Here is a 14,743-nt window from a genome sequence, read left to right as displayed (position 1 = left end):
CTCCATACAGCCAAAGGTCTTTCAACAGAGGTCTTATCCACATGATTTATCTCTCAGTGAATCTCATTTACTCTATCAACACATTTACAGACAACAGGCTTGGATCACCCCAACATTGTCATACATATTTATTGTCCAGTAGTTTCAAGATCTGTAACAGATGCTTCTTTCACATTTCTTCTGATACTCTGATTTATTCTGAGCTCCTACTAGGTGAATAAGAAGAAAATACATAATACATATCCTCCTCAACCCAGAGCTTGTATCCACTTTAAACTCAGTGAGTTGAGACTATGGGCTATAAATACATGAGATCAAGAGTAATTTCTCCTGACCCTAATACAAATTTACAACAGGGACAATTTTAATTAATCTTCTCAGGAATGTGGGGGACAAATTCCATTGTATTAATGTCAATTTCAATCGTCCATTAGATTGAACACGCTGAGGAGAACATAATGGAGGGAGTCACATGGGGCATACTGTTTGACCCCTTAGTTGGTGACTGAACTACGGTTTTGGTTTCCAGTGATACCTATTCAATATGTCCGTTCAAGCAAGAAGACACGCTAGTAGTCCTTGTAGTATTGTTGTTCTCCTCCATGGGTGAAGTTATTTTTACACCCCCGTTGATCATGCCATCCCCTATGGTCCTTAATGTGTTTTTTTTTTGTATGTCATCGTCGTATTAAGGCCATCCATTAGACTGGTAAGCCCCCCCACCCTTATTCTCCTGCTTGGCTCGTCTGTTGTTTACGCTGTTTACCCATGGGGCAACTCCATTTAATCCCTACTGAACATCACATTGTGGCTTAATATGGTCGGTTTGGCAATAATATGATAGAACGATGAAATAAAGAAGACAGGTTTTTTCTAGACAGAATAGGAAGGGGGGAAAGGGGAAAAACGTCAAGAACAGCTTACATAAAGACTCTTTGATAGGTAGATGGGCTGTCAGAGGAGCTTTTGATGCTTCATTTGCCGATCGGGGGGGGGGGTTTATGCATGACGTTTTTTTTTCCCGGAGTGGCTCAGGCTCTGGCTCAGGCTCTGCCAGTCGTGTTAAGCTGTGAGTCCTGCTCAGAGACTGACTGACCGGGATGAGGCGGTATCGGGACGAGGGACAGGGGCAGCGCCCGGAGGTTAGTGTCCAAATTGTCCAAAAGCGAATGTGACAACTGTGGATGAGATTTAGGAAGGGGAAGGAGGGAGGAGGAGGAGGAGTGGGAGGACGAGAGGGAGGAGGAGGATGATGCTTCTCCGTTTTGGCTTTATGATTTTGCTCTCTCTAAAACAGAAATGTAGGACCTCTGACACCTTTTGATCAGCTTGGTTTTGTGTTTTTTTTCTCTTGAAAGTATGGTAGGTTGCTTTTCAGGCTTGTTTGTAAGAAAAACAAGGACAATAACTGTTGTTTTCTCTTCTGTCTTCAATAGTCATTTTCTCTTTCTTTTGCAGCAAGCGTTGGATTCCAACCTGAGTCATTTGGTCAAGAGGAACAATGAGTTGGAAGGGTTGATGGGAAAGTTGATCCAAACCTGTCAACATGTAGAGGTGAGCGCTCTGTCACTGACCATGCTATGAGTTCAGAAATGCGTGCATGTGCAAGAGGCATACTGTAGTCAGTTAGTGTAGTGCATGTGGTGCAAGCCCAATTAACTGTACAGTATGTCGTTCACCTCAGTGAAAACTACAAACTTAGTAGATTTTTGTATTGATGTAAAATTTCAAATTTCAAATGATGGTTTCCCTGACATGATTATGCTAATGTTGCCATGTCATCATGGAGTAGTTTATGTGGCAACAGATGCTCCTGTCACCGCTTGAGTTTGCTCATCTGAATTTGTACATAGAATCATGTTCTCGAATTTCAAAATGCACAATGTTTCCCTGATATGTAGGCTACTAATCACTGAGTTGTCAAGCAACACATTATAAAAATGCACATGGCCAATTTTTAAATGTGGCCATGTGCAATACAATCAGATTTTTTCCTGATGTATCTATACTGAGACAAAAGATTGGTTGTGCCACTTCTTTAATGAAGGTTCTTCTGGATTAAGCCTTTCTGACCATAGTCACTTGTTCTAAATTAGAAGTGCCTGAGAGGAAAGAGTCACAGCCCCATGGTGGAAGGGTGGGCTAGGAAATGAAAATGACATGGCCTGAATGTTTATGACTTATACTCTAAGCAGAGATTGTACTATGTCTCCATGGCCACTGTGACCAGTACACTAAAAGGGTGGTAACATTTGAGGACAGGCCGCAGGTCCACTTTGGTAATTTCATTTAGCCTTTTAAAATCCACAAACCTGGTCCTTTCAAAATGGATGTATTTAAAACTGCTTTGGGAACGGGGCAGTATTGAGTAGCTTGGATGAATAAGGTGCCCAGAGTAAACTGCCTGCTACTCAGGCCCAAAAGCTAGAATATGCATATAATTAGTATATTTGGATAGAAAACAATCTGACGTTTCTGAAACTGTTTGAATTGTGTCTGTGAGTATAACAGAACTCATATGGCAGGCAAAAACCTGAGAAAAAATCCAACAAGGAAGTGCGAAATCTGAGGTTTGTAGGTATTCAAGTCTTTGCCTATCCAATATACAGTGTCTATGGGGTCATATTGCACTTCCTAAGGCTTCCACTAGATGTCAACAGTCTTTAGAACCTTGTTTCAGGCTTCTACTGTGAACGGGGAGAGAATAAGAGGTCTGGCAGAATGCCATGAGCTAAGTCAGGAGCGAGGCTGTGAGAGTGAGCTCTGTTCCTTTTCATTTCGAAAGGCAAAGGAATAGTCCGTTTGAAACATTATTGAAGATTTATGATAAAAACATCCTAAAGATTGATTCTATATATCGCTTGACATATTTCTACGAACTGTAATATAACTTTTTTGACTTTTCGTCTGAACGAATTGCGCATTTGGATTACTGGGCTAAACTCGCAAACAAAAAGGAGGTATTTGGACATAAATGATGGACTTTATCGAACAAAACAAACATTTATTGTGGAACTGGGATTCCTGAGAGTGCATTCTGATGAAGATCATCAAAGATAAGTGAATATTTATAATGCTATTTCTGAGTTTTGTGACACCTCTCCTTCTTTGGAAAATGTCTGTATGTTTGTCTGTGACTTGGTGCTGACCTAACATAATCGCAAGGTGTGCTTTCGCCGTAAAGCCTTTTTGAAATCAGACACTGTGGCTGGATTAACGAGAAGTTTATCTTTAAAATGGTGTATAATACTTGTATGTTTGAGGAATTTTAATTATGAGATTTCTGTTGTTTTGAATTTGGCGCCCTGCAATTTCACTGGCTGTTGGTTAGGTGGGACACTAGCGTCCCACATATCCCAGAGAAGTTGAATAATGGATCAGAGAAAAAGAGGGGAAATATCTGACCTCGTTTTCATGGTGGATGTAGGTCAGAAACGAACGTGTACTTGGTTTTTAAACACACTTCCACCCATTAAATAATAAGTGTATAGGCTAACTCTCAAGCATTTCTGTGTGTGTGTGTGTGTGTGTGTGTGTGTGTGTGTGTGTGTGTGTGTGTGTGTGTGTGTGTGTGTGTGTGTGTGTGTGTGTGTGTGTGTGTGTGTGTGTGTGTGTGTGTGTGTGTGTGCAGCTTGTGCTCAGTGAATCAACTTTGTACTTTGTAAAAGTAATCTGCGTGAATAATTGAGGAATGTGGAATGAGCTGCAGAATTATTGTGCAACTCATGAAACCACTTCATTAAATCTGTAGATTTTAATTTGCTATATCCACCCCAAGGATTACAGTTAGAGTTTTTTTTGTATAGTCATCATCAGTGTGCATAAATGTGCAAGGACCGGAAAGACACCCTTTCTCTGCACTTAAAGAGTACACAGGACGCATGTGTACGTTTTTGGAGAGATCGCTGAATATTTGAAAGCCTTCTAAAGCAAATCAGCCTCTCTTCCACCTTCTGTTAAATGTTTCTGAGCTCTTTTGACGTGCAATTCCCCAGAAACGCTTTTGCTTTGGGTAAAATGAATCGCTTATGCTCCTGCCAAAGACTCATCTTTCATGTCCGTCACACGCTCCCTTGCCATGTCCAAAGGCTGAGCCCACAGTGTGTCCTCACTGAACATCCATCTCCTACTGTAATACAGAGACGTTTCATTAGACCTAAAATCCACAAATATTCCATGGCAGATCAGAGGGAGACATGGTGGCACTCACCCATGACCTCCTCTAAACCCTGTGAACGTACAGTAGAGAAACACACTCACATGGCGAAGGAACCTAATTACTGGCGTTGAAAAGACGGATCTGTGTGCGGTTCAATGAGTCCTTTCATATCATAAACAGGCTGTCCACACCAGGGAGTGACCGTAACACACCTCGTTGGCTTGGCAACGCTCAAACAATCCCTCTTTCACAACTCCCCTCTCCGCTTCGCTTCGGTTGAAACTTGTTCAGGTGGTGAAATCTGTTTTTCACCAGGACATAAAAACGGGCACCAAAGAGGCATCTATTTCAAAGGCCTGTGGCTAGTAAAGTGGACCTGAGCGTGCATGCACTCAACAATCACAAACCTTCAAGATCTGCAGACTGATCCAAATGCTACATAGAATTGAGCACTGTTAGACTCATCAAAACACAGGCGCAGGCATTCTTTATCTTCTGTAGTAGCCAGAAACAAACACACATTAAGGTACTGTGGCTCAATGTTGATTCATTCACCCGTAGGTTATTATTTGCAATGCAAAACCAACTGACATCTGAATTATCATTAGTTGAACTAGAGCTTTAAATGGATACTGCAAGATTCTGTCAATTTATCTGTTTTTCAACTTTTTTCTAAATCAGGGCCTTGAGACAGGTCGGACATTTTGACAATTACAAAACATTAAGTCAGATGAACTCGTGGATACCATTTGTATGTCTCTGCATGCAGTTTAAAAGAAGTTAGAGGTAGTTTTGAAAGCCAATGCTGAGCCACTGCTAACTAGCATTAGCGCAAACCATACACTAGCGTTCCTGTAGACTTCCAGTCATTGCGCTGACGCTAGTTAGCGTTGGCTCTTGAAACTATCTCTAACTTCCTTCATAATGCAGACATAAAAAGGAGTTTGTCTGACTCTGGGTAAGTATAACAGTAAATGGTTTGTAATTACAGTTTACTTAAGGCTATGAATTGTCAGACAGATTAATTATGTTTCATTTGTGTTTCCCAGGTCAATGCATCACGGCAGGAGGGAAAGCTGATGGAAGAATGCGACCTCCTGATTGATATCATCCAGCAAAGGAGACAGATCATTGGGACCAAAATCAAGGAGGGAAAGGTACGATCCAGGAGTGGCCATGGGTCTGAAAGGGGAATCCCATCTAACACACACATACAATCCTCTGCACTTTCTCTGAGCTGCAGTCTGAACCGTACGGCCTGGGAAGGAATGTAATAGTGAAACAACAGAAGGGTAAATGTCTCTCGCCTTCTGTTCGGGGTCTGCATTGGATCTGTTGGAAAGTCCACCGTCTGTTCACTCTCAATCTGTTCATTTATGATGCAAAGCGAACATTTGAACAAGGTCACCAGGGGAATTGGACCATGCTTAATTATCAAAATGTCCAACCTACAGGGCATGTCTCAATTATTTTTACTGACTGACAGAGTTGGAGTTCGCTCAAAGCTAACTATTTGTAGTCAATGAAAATGACTTAACACTTTGTGTTACTTTTACTTGCTTCATTTCCCTTTCTGAATTTCTGTTGGCGTTGGAATTACCAATAGCTGTCCAGGGTTAGTCAGAAACCAGATTCCTGCAGTTTCTTTAAATGACGGGACTTCCTTCCTTCCTGGTCTTGTGTCAGGACTTGAGTCAGGAGCGGGGCCTTAAAGTAGAAGTACCAATATCAAGGGCCATAGAGGCAGTTTAGCTCTGACCTAAATAAATAGCCTAAATAGAAATCCTTTATGGTGGACGGTTAACGCTGAGACGATAGAGAGACAATTTGGTATTTTTTCCTGCTCCCACACCTCTGGCATTGTCCAGATATAGGATACGGGTGAAAAGTTGTTTACTATAAATACCAGAAAATTGCAACAAATATATACACATTCGAATGAAACCAAAGATTAGTTGTTCAGTTTAGTGTGTCAGAAAAGGTTGATGAGGGTAGTGACTCTGACCTAAATACAACATCCAACCAACCACATTTCACTGCCCTCAATCACTCTCTCTAAACCTCTCATTAGGTGAAGAGAAAGCAACAAGCCAAAAACATCTGGATACGATCCCAAAAAGCCCCATCTGGGCTAAATCTCTACCATCCCTGACGTGGGATTCAGTTAATCACCTTTAACCCATTCTAACCCCCCTCTATCCTATTTGCTCTATAGGCGGTCCGGATCAGGAAGCTAGCCCAGCAGATCTCCAACTGTAAGCAGTGCATCGAGAGGTCCTCTGCTCTCATCACCCAGGCCGACCAGACCCTGAAGGAGACGGACCACGCCCGCTTCCTCCAGACCGCCAAGAGTATCACCGAAAGGTGAGCAAGGCTTGCACGGAGGATGTGGTAGAAATTCACTACAAACACCGGCTCTGACTAACCATTGGTAATTCACAGTCAATCAACATGACCTCTGGCATCCTATGAAAATGTGCAACATAGTGGGATAGTTGTGAACTAAACCCTCTGGGATATGTGTTAGGGTTTCCATGGCGACCGCCTCCTCTCAGGTCCTGATTCCAGAGATCAACCTGACGGACACGTTTGACACGTTCGCTCTGGACTTCACCAAGGAGAAGAAGCTGCTGGAGAGCCTGGACTACCTCACAGGTACAGAGTACAATCAGCTCTGTTTACTAGTAGTGGTGGGCGCCAATAGTGATCATTTAATACAATATCGGTATATTGTGATAATCTGGCAATATCGTGATATACTGTGATATTGTTGCCTATATTGTGATATTGCTTTATGTCATGATGTCTACTATATCAAAGCACTGGCAATATATCTCCCTATATTCTATTGTCAAGTGCAAGAGTTGGCATCTCTCTCTACAACCATAACCTAAAAATGTGGTTGTATGCACTCAACCTAACTGTGGCCCAAAGTAACACATCTACATAATGCCAAAATTGTCCATGTTATTCCATGTTATTGCAGTACCCCAAAGAATTATACATCATATGAATAGATTTATATGAGTTTGTGGAAGAGATTGTTGTTTAGTCTTTGTGATGGCAGAGGGCTTCGCTTGAGGGCTGGCTCACTAAGTGAATCACTCTGAGTCATCGATGTGCACTCACTGGCGGAGGGGGAGCGCGAGAGAAGGAGAGAGAGGGATGGAGAGAGGGGGAGAGCGAGAGAAAGGGAAGGAGAGATGAGAGAAGAGAGAGAGATGAGAGAAGAGAGAGAGGAGGGTTAAGGGAGGGGAGGAGAGCGAAAGATGTCATCAGCCTCTGATCAATTGTCAACCTCTGAAATATCACCTGGGCTATGAATTATCATTAGCATACAAATGCTTGGCAATCAATATAAGTCACAAGCCTTCAGTCCTCCTTTAAGAGCCACAGTACTTTGTTTGAGGTAAAACAGCACGCTCAAAAGGTGAACCACTGTTATTTCATCGTTATACCAGAGCACGCATAACATTTTCCATTCTACCCCTTCTCTAATTTCTCATTACCCTTATCTAGCGCCAAGTCCTCCGGGCATCAGAGAAGAGCTCTGCACTGCATCGTACGACACCATCACCGTCCACTGGACCTCAGACGACGAGTTCACAGTGCTTTCCTATGAGCTCCAGTATGCTATCTTCACAGGGCAAGCCAACATTGTCAGTAAGTATCTGGGTGTCGGCACAAATGCAGTCACACATACCAGAAACACCTCCGAGCGCACAACTATCTTCATAGGTCAAGCCAATGTTGTCAGTGTGTATCAGGGTGTAAGTTATACTACCCTCTGGCATACCAGGCACACCACAATGGTATCTCCACATGGCAAGCCAATGGTGCTAGTAAGTGCACAGAACGCCTTGAGAGAACGGCTTTGTGCTCGCAGAACTCTCTCCTGATGATAACTTTTGTATTTTCCAACTCAAAGCCCCGTGATAAATCAGGTGTAAAGCCAAACAGCTGGAGGACTCAAGAATCAAAACCGAATCATGCGTTTCTTCTCACCGAGCCTGTCGACTAGGGCCAATGGGGTGAGCTCAAATCTCAGGATCTCAGCTTGAGTTATTGCAGTGTCAAAGGGGACAGAGTGGAAGGGAGGGAGGGAGACTAGCTGACTCGGAGCGAATTACAGTCATAACACGAATCAGTGCTCAGAGCCCTCCTCCCCCACGGATCGCGCCTGAATGCCACGCTCATGCATACTTCGCTGGGCAAGCAATATAAAATGAGGTCAGGGGATGGGAAATATAGCTTCTTAGATGAAGAGAACAGAGGGGGAAGTGTGGTTTGATGAATGCCGGACAGCTAGCGAACAAGGTTATAGGATGCCGTGAGGATAAATGGGATATGATGTGTCTCATGTTGTGATCATCTCTTCACTTCCAACATTAGCATTTTGGCAACAACAACAAAGAGAAGAAACTGAGAACTACCAGAACTTTAGCTTTAATACTGCAATACATCATCAGTGTTGCTACAATTTGGAACAAGAGCAGTTGGCTTTTTCCACGCTTCAATCATGTTGAAAACTCCAGTGCCCCCAAGTAGAATGACTTTTTCGAATGTCTTTCGGTACCGATATACAAAATGAATGAACATAAATGTATAATAGAAGTCTACCATGTTCACCCTTGAATGATAATTGAACATAACAATTGTATCAGATGCTGTCTTTGGAACCCCATTGAGAAGGGCCTTTTAAAAAAAAGTCTACCAACATCAGCACTTTTCATGAGGGGTGGCATAAACCCAAAGTGACATGTGCTTTTTTCCACTTCCTCCTCCTCATCCTCTACACACGCCATGTTTTCTTCCCGCCCAAGTTTCACATCCAATCACCAGGTCTAAGCTCTGGGCTGAGGCTGAGGTGTTGTCACACTGTCACATCTTTGAAATGACACTTCAGAGGAGAAGGGGTGACGGCAGTCCATTTAAAATATTGGCAAATGTGCTGTACATTCACAGTGCACTGTACATTTGCAGCACGGCAGCCTTCAGAACACATGTTAGACACGATGATGGGGTATGACGGTACATGGTAGCCTATAGGGACGGACAAAAAGGTGTAATGGGTTCGCGCTCAAAAGGATGTCGCGCGAAGCTCACGGAGAATACACTGTGCACTCAGCACGACGGCCGCTCTGGCAGAGAATTAAGCCTGCGGGCATCAATGTGGCGCAGCACGGCTTAGTATAGGCCTATCAATGTACAGCACGGCCAGTCCCATGGACATAGAACAGCACAGCCATAGAGAGGTGAATGACCCCCCCCCCCCCCCCCCCCCCTCCTAACACCTACAGTAACCACATGAAACAACAGAGTAGAGTGAACGGCAATATATATATAATGTGTTGGATCATTAGAAATGAATCACTATAAATGGCGTAATGCTACGTTGCATACTGGCTGACCGTCTTTTTGAACGTCCCCGGCATTTGTCATAATGGATTGACTTTGTATGATAAACGACCCCGTAATTCCCCGTAGATCTACTACACCTTCCAACACCAAAAGTCCTATTGGACAAGAAGCGTTGTCTGAACACACTGATCATGCATCCTTCCCCTCTCACGTGGGTTTGATAAAAGGCCATCGAATTGATTGAGCGAATGACTGATGGTGGAATGTGGACCACTCCTCTCTATCCTTTAGCTCTGGTCTCGTAGGATCACATGAATCGACTTCCTCCCCTCCCAACACAAACAGACTCAAACCTACACCTCTCTCAAACTATAGATAAGAGTTCACTAAACTAAAGAATAAAAATATACAATATGTTTGGGGAAATATAGACTTAATTAGGTGAACGTTTACATTCGGTCCAAGTATGATACTTACGTTGGCTGAGGATTGGCTGTCTCTGCAGCAGGCAAAGCAAATAATTTCCTCATTCTGTGACAATGAACGTTGTTTATGTCCTGGAATTCGGCAGTTTACAAGTGACCTAATTAATTGAAGATGTTTGCTTTTCAAAGTTTATTAAGGCCGCAATACTTCAACAACAAAGTATGTGCACTGTACATGTGCAGTCTGTGTGTGTTCATGTGACTACGAGTGTGCAAACGGAAACATTTGTATGTACACTGTAACTGTGAGTCTGTTTCTCCCTCCCAGGCCTGTGTAACTCTGCAGACAGCTGGATGATTGTGCCTAACATCAAGCAGAACCACTACACCGTCCACGGCCTGCAGAGCGGCACCAAGTACATCTTCATCGTCAAAGCCATCAACCAGGCAGGAGCCCGCAGCAGTGAGCCAGGGACACTCAAAACCAACAGTAAGGGCTCCGTATTCATTACGATTTACTTGGAATTATAGCATGCAGTTTTAGAGAAGTATCTTGTGATTCTTACCTAATATGGTCACCATATTATGTTTTCAATACGGTATCCATATTAGGACAGCATCACATGTCGGGGATGGTCTCCTAATATGGACACCATACATACAGCTGCTGCCTTTATAGTCTATCCTATCCTAGCCCCTTGCTAATGTAACCATGTTGTCTCTCTCCGTCCTCTTCGTCCAGGCCAACCTTTCAAGCTGGACCCCAAGTCCGCCCACAAGAAGCTGAAGGTCTCCCATGACAACCTGACGGTGGAGCGCGACGAGACGGCATCGAAGAAGGGACACGGCCAGGAGCGCTTCACCAGCCAGAGTAGCTACGGCGTCGTCGGCAACGTTTACATCGACAGCGGACGCCACTACTGGGAGGCACTGATTGGAGGAAGCACATGGTGAGTTAGACCTGGGAGACATGATGGACCAATGTCTTGCTCTGAGCCACATGGTTTTTGGCCTGTTGGATCTGTCTGGGTAGAATGACAGAGATAGAGGGGCGGTCATGATACGCCACATTGTAAGTCACTTAAAGGCACATTTATACAATATAGTCAGAGAAAGATTTAATGCACATTTAATAACTATGAGTTTTTAACACTTGGTAAGTGTTCACAAGTGTTGAAGTGTTTGGGTTTTAGAGGCAGGCTAACAGTGTCTTCTTACTTCTTTCTCTGCAGGTATGCGGTGGGCATCGCCTACAAGTCGGCCCCCAAGCACGAGTGGATCGGCAAGAACTCGGCCTCATGGGTCCTGTGCCGCTGCAACAACTCGTGGGTGGTGCGTCACAACAGCAAGGAGCTGGCCATCGAGCCTTCGCCCCACCTGCGCCGCGTGGGTGTCCTGCTGGACTACGACGCCGGCTTGCTTACCTTCTACGACGCCGTGGGCTCGCAGAACCTGCACACGTTCCACGTGTCCTTCGCCCAGCCCGTGTGTCCCGTCTTCAATGTGTGGAACAAGTGTCTGACTGTCCTCACAGGTCTGCCCATCCCCGAACACCTAGAAGGGTTGGAGACCCAGGACTGAGACCCCCTGGGAACTAAAGTTCTACAGAGACAAATCAAACTAAGTTGGATTGGGTTAGGTTAGATTAAGCCACCTCCAAGGCACTTTGGGCCACTATGAACTAGCAAAGGCCATCTTCAATCTTGAATCATCCCAGAAAACGTCATGCTACCACCTTATTTCATTTTAGGCACTTTGGACCACCCCTTGGGCCAACGTCAATCGCACAGACCACCCTCGATTCAACCACAGACCGCTGTTTGCAATGGGAAAGAAGGAAAGCGCTACGTAGCTATACAGTTGTGAATTATAGCATTGCCCAACTCCCACCTTCATGATTATGGAACCAAAGTAGCCATGAATTTAAATGTTTTTACTACCATTTTCTTGTGCTTATATGACAGATATTAATTATTGAAGTGTAAGAAAATAGCCTAGATACATTTCAATATGCACATCTTCCCTTACGTTTACACACTGTTCATACGTTATTTATGGTCAGTTTACCAGGGATAGGAGACATTTATAAATCTAGGGAAATTATTTTGATGCAATTTATCGATGTTACTTTCTAATCTAGAAAAAGTATTGTGTCCTAATACATTCATGTGTAAATTATACATATTTTGTGGCAACATAATTACTTTTTTCCTTATAGTACCTTAAACCCACAAGTGTAAAAGTACTATTGCATTTTAGACAAGCAGGGATAAACAACACATTGCATTTTACATTTTTGTCATGTTTTGTAATGGGATAGGTCCCTCTTTGCAATGGGATAGGTCCTTTGTAGTTCAGCCATGCATGTTAGTGAGTATCTCTCAGGTCTATTCCAAATCCTGTTTTCATCCATGAAACTAATGCAAACTACTTTGTCCTCTCCTGAGTGAATACTAACTTCCTACTGTACTTAGCAGTTGTCACAAACCTGAACTGAAAAACACTTCCACTTTGCTGTTAGGTACAGTGAGGACAAGACTATTACAATCATTTCTCTACATTTCACTCTCATTCCACTTACAAACTCAGTAAATTATTTCACCAAGGTCGATGCCATCACTAGCCACAGCTTGACCTCAGCTTGACCACTGTATGACCCAGTGACCGTGAACTCAAATGTTGTAGGATACGTCTCGCCACCACACACAGGCACTCCATGATGTACATAACGTATTATGTTCTCTTTTACTCTGTCTTCTTTCAAAAGAAGAACCATCTGGATATTTTACAGATAATTGTTTTTAAAAGGAACAAAATGGATTGGTTCACTCATTAATTTGTGTCTTAGGTGTGGTTTGGGATTATCCGTTTCCTTGTATTGGATGCAGCGATTATCTGCTCTTTAATGTTGCCACAAAAACGGTTTCAATTCAGATGTATGTTTGAATCCTGTGGACACTATTTTAGGAAAGAGGATCTGAATGCTTGTGTCACTGTACAAATATGAAGTAGCATTTGTCGATTGTCAAAGGTACAATAAAGAAAGATACATTTTAACTTGTTTACTGCCTCTTCTACTGTATATTTTACACACACACACACACACACACACACACACACACACACACACACACACACACACACACACACACACACACACACACACACACACACACACACACACACACACACACACACACACACACACACACACTTTGTCGTAAACATCACTTTAGCAATACACCACATGGTCTTTGTCTGTTTTTCGACCATCAACGTAGCCTAATATATCGTTGCTTCTCTTTCTAGACCCTTGCCTTCCTACCATAAACCAACCCAACCAGCCATCTATGTCTAAGTTAAGCCTACAAGCTGGTGAATTTATCCTGAGAACTTCCTGTAGACAATAGGGCCTTTTCCTGGTCCGCTAGAGGCTTTTGACACTGGTTCACAAGGGCAACGGTGTGACCGGGCAATATGGGCTTTACCTAAAACAATATGGGCCTCAGACAAAACAATATGGGCCTCAGACAAAACAATATGGGCCCCAGACAAAACAATATGGGCCTCAGAGAAAACAATATGGGCCTCAGACAAAACAATATGGGCCTCAGACAAAACAATATGGGCCTCAGACAAAACAATATGGGCCTCAGACAAAACAATATGGGCCTCAGACAAAACAATATGGGCCTCAGACAAAACAATATGGGCCTCAGACAAAACAATATGGTCCTCAGACCTGAAAACAACTGACTGGGTTCCTTCCTCTTACAACTAACATACATGTTTAACAACAGTGTTTGGGAAGGTGTGTGTGTGTGTGTGTGTGTGTGTGTGTGTGTGTGTGTGTGTGTGTGTGTGTGTGTGTGTGTGTGTGTGTGTGTGTAGTTCTTCATGTATGTATTTGACCTAAAATGGTACTCCACTGAGTAAAAACTGTGGTGACGTGGAAAACTGATTGGACTTCCAAAAAGTAATCAATGGAATTTAGTCTTAAGCTGAATTCAATGACAGGGTGAAATCTTTGATTGATTTCACACTTGCATCATTTAGCAGACGCTCTTATCCAGAGCAGCTAGGGTTAAGTGCCTTGCTAGATTATCTATTTTTTTTAAAATCTTCAACTAGTCAACTTGGGGATTCAAAAAAGCAACCTTTTGGTTACTGGCCCAATGTTAACCGCTAGGCTGTCTGCCGTCAACATATCACATTGAATTCACGTTAGTTGACAACTCAACCAAATGTAAAACAAAAATAGATGTTGAACTGATCTGTGCCCAGTGGGATGGTACAGTGATTCTCAAGAGGCAGCAATTGCACCAGCCCAGGAAACTGTTAGGCTGACATGATTTTCAAGGACATCTCTTTTGGTCACCCGGTATAAAAGCTTTAGGGACTTGGTGTGTGTTTGGTGTGTGCGTGATGACATACGTACGTTGTGCATGAGTGAGTGTATATGCGTGCTTGTGACTGTGTGCATGCATGTGTGTTGTTCATGAACTTACAGTGACCCGGCACATCAGTTACTGGTCAGTGGAGGTCATGACTAAGCAGGAGCGCTGTGACATTTCCCTCATGGCTGGATGTTTGGCCAACACACCAGGAATCTTATCTACCCGTGAAGGAACTGCCCAGAATCACAATCTACAGACACAGGAAGTGAAGGACAGTCGATAAGAAGGAAATAGGAAAAATAACAAAAACAAATGTCTATATCAACTGCCTTCATTCAATTTGATAAACATTGTCTGGTTTCGTGTGGCTATTTCGTTGTATAACAGGCATCTACACACAT

General features: G+C 43.2%; 1 protein-coding gene across 2 annotated transcripts in view; it reads left to right on the top strand.

The window, feature by feature from the left end:
• The window catches only part of LOC129859653 (E3 ubiquitin-protein ligase Midline-1-like), a 56,221-nt gene extending 43,219 nt beyond the window's left edge, over positions 1–13,002 (top strand). For both annotated transcript variants that reach the window (XM_055929696.1, XM_055929695.1), the window contains exons 3-10: positions 1,459–1,554; positions 5,209–5,316; positions 6,375–6,523; positions 6,687–6,814; positions 7,679–7,822; positions 10,274–10,435; positions 10,688–10,895; positions 11,178–13,002. In XM_055929696.1, coding sequence (XP_055785671.1) covers positions 1,459–1,554; positions 5,209–5,316; positions 6,375–6,523; positions 6,687–6,814; positions 7,679–7,822; positions 10,274–10,435; positions 10,688–10,895; positions 11,178–11,526 — 1,344 coding nt within the window. In that variant the 3' untranslated portion in view covers positions 11,527–13,002. The remainder of the gene's footprint in view (positions 1–1,458; positions 1,555–5,208; positions 5,317–6,374; positions 6,524–6,686; positions 6,815–7,678; positions 7,823–10,273; positions 10,436–10,687; positions 10,896–11,177) is intronic.
• Positions 13,003–14,743: the final 1,741 nt, after the last annotated feature.

The sequence above is a fragment of the Salvelinus fontinalis genome, chromosome 7 (genome assembly GCF_029448725.1).
Source record: "Salvelinus fontinalis isolate EN_2023a chromosome 7, ASM2944872v1, whole genome shotgun sequence".
NCBI classification, from domain to species: domain Eukaryota; kingdom Metazoa; phylum Chordata; class Actinopteri; order Salmoniformes; family Salmonidae; genus Salvelinus; species Salvelinus fontinalis.
Note: the sequence above shows the minus strand (reverse complement) of the source record. Positions and strands in the feature narration are given on the sequence as shown.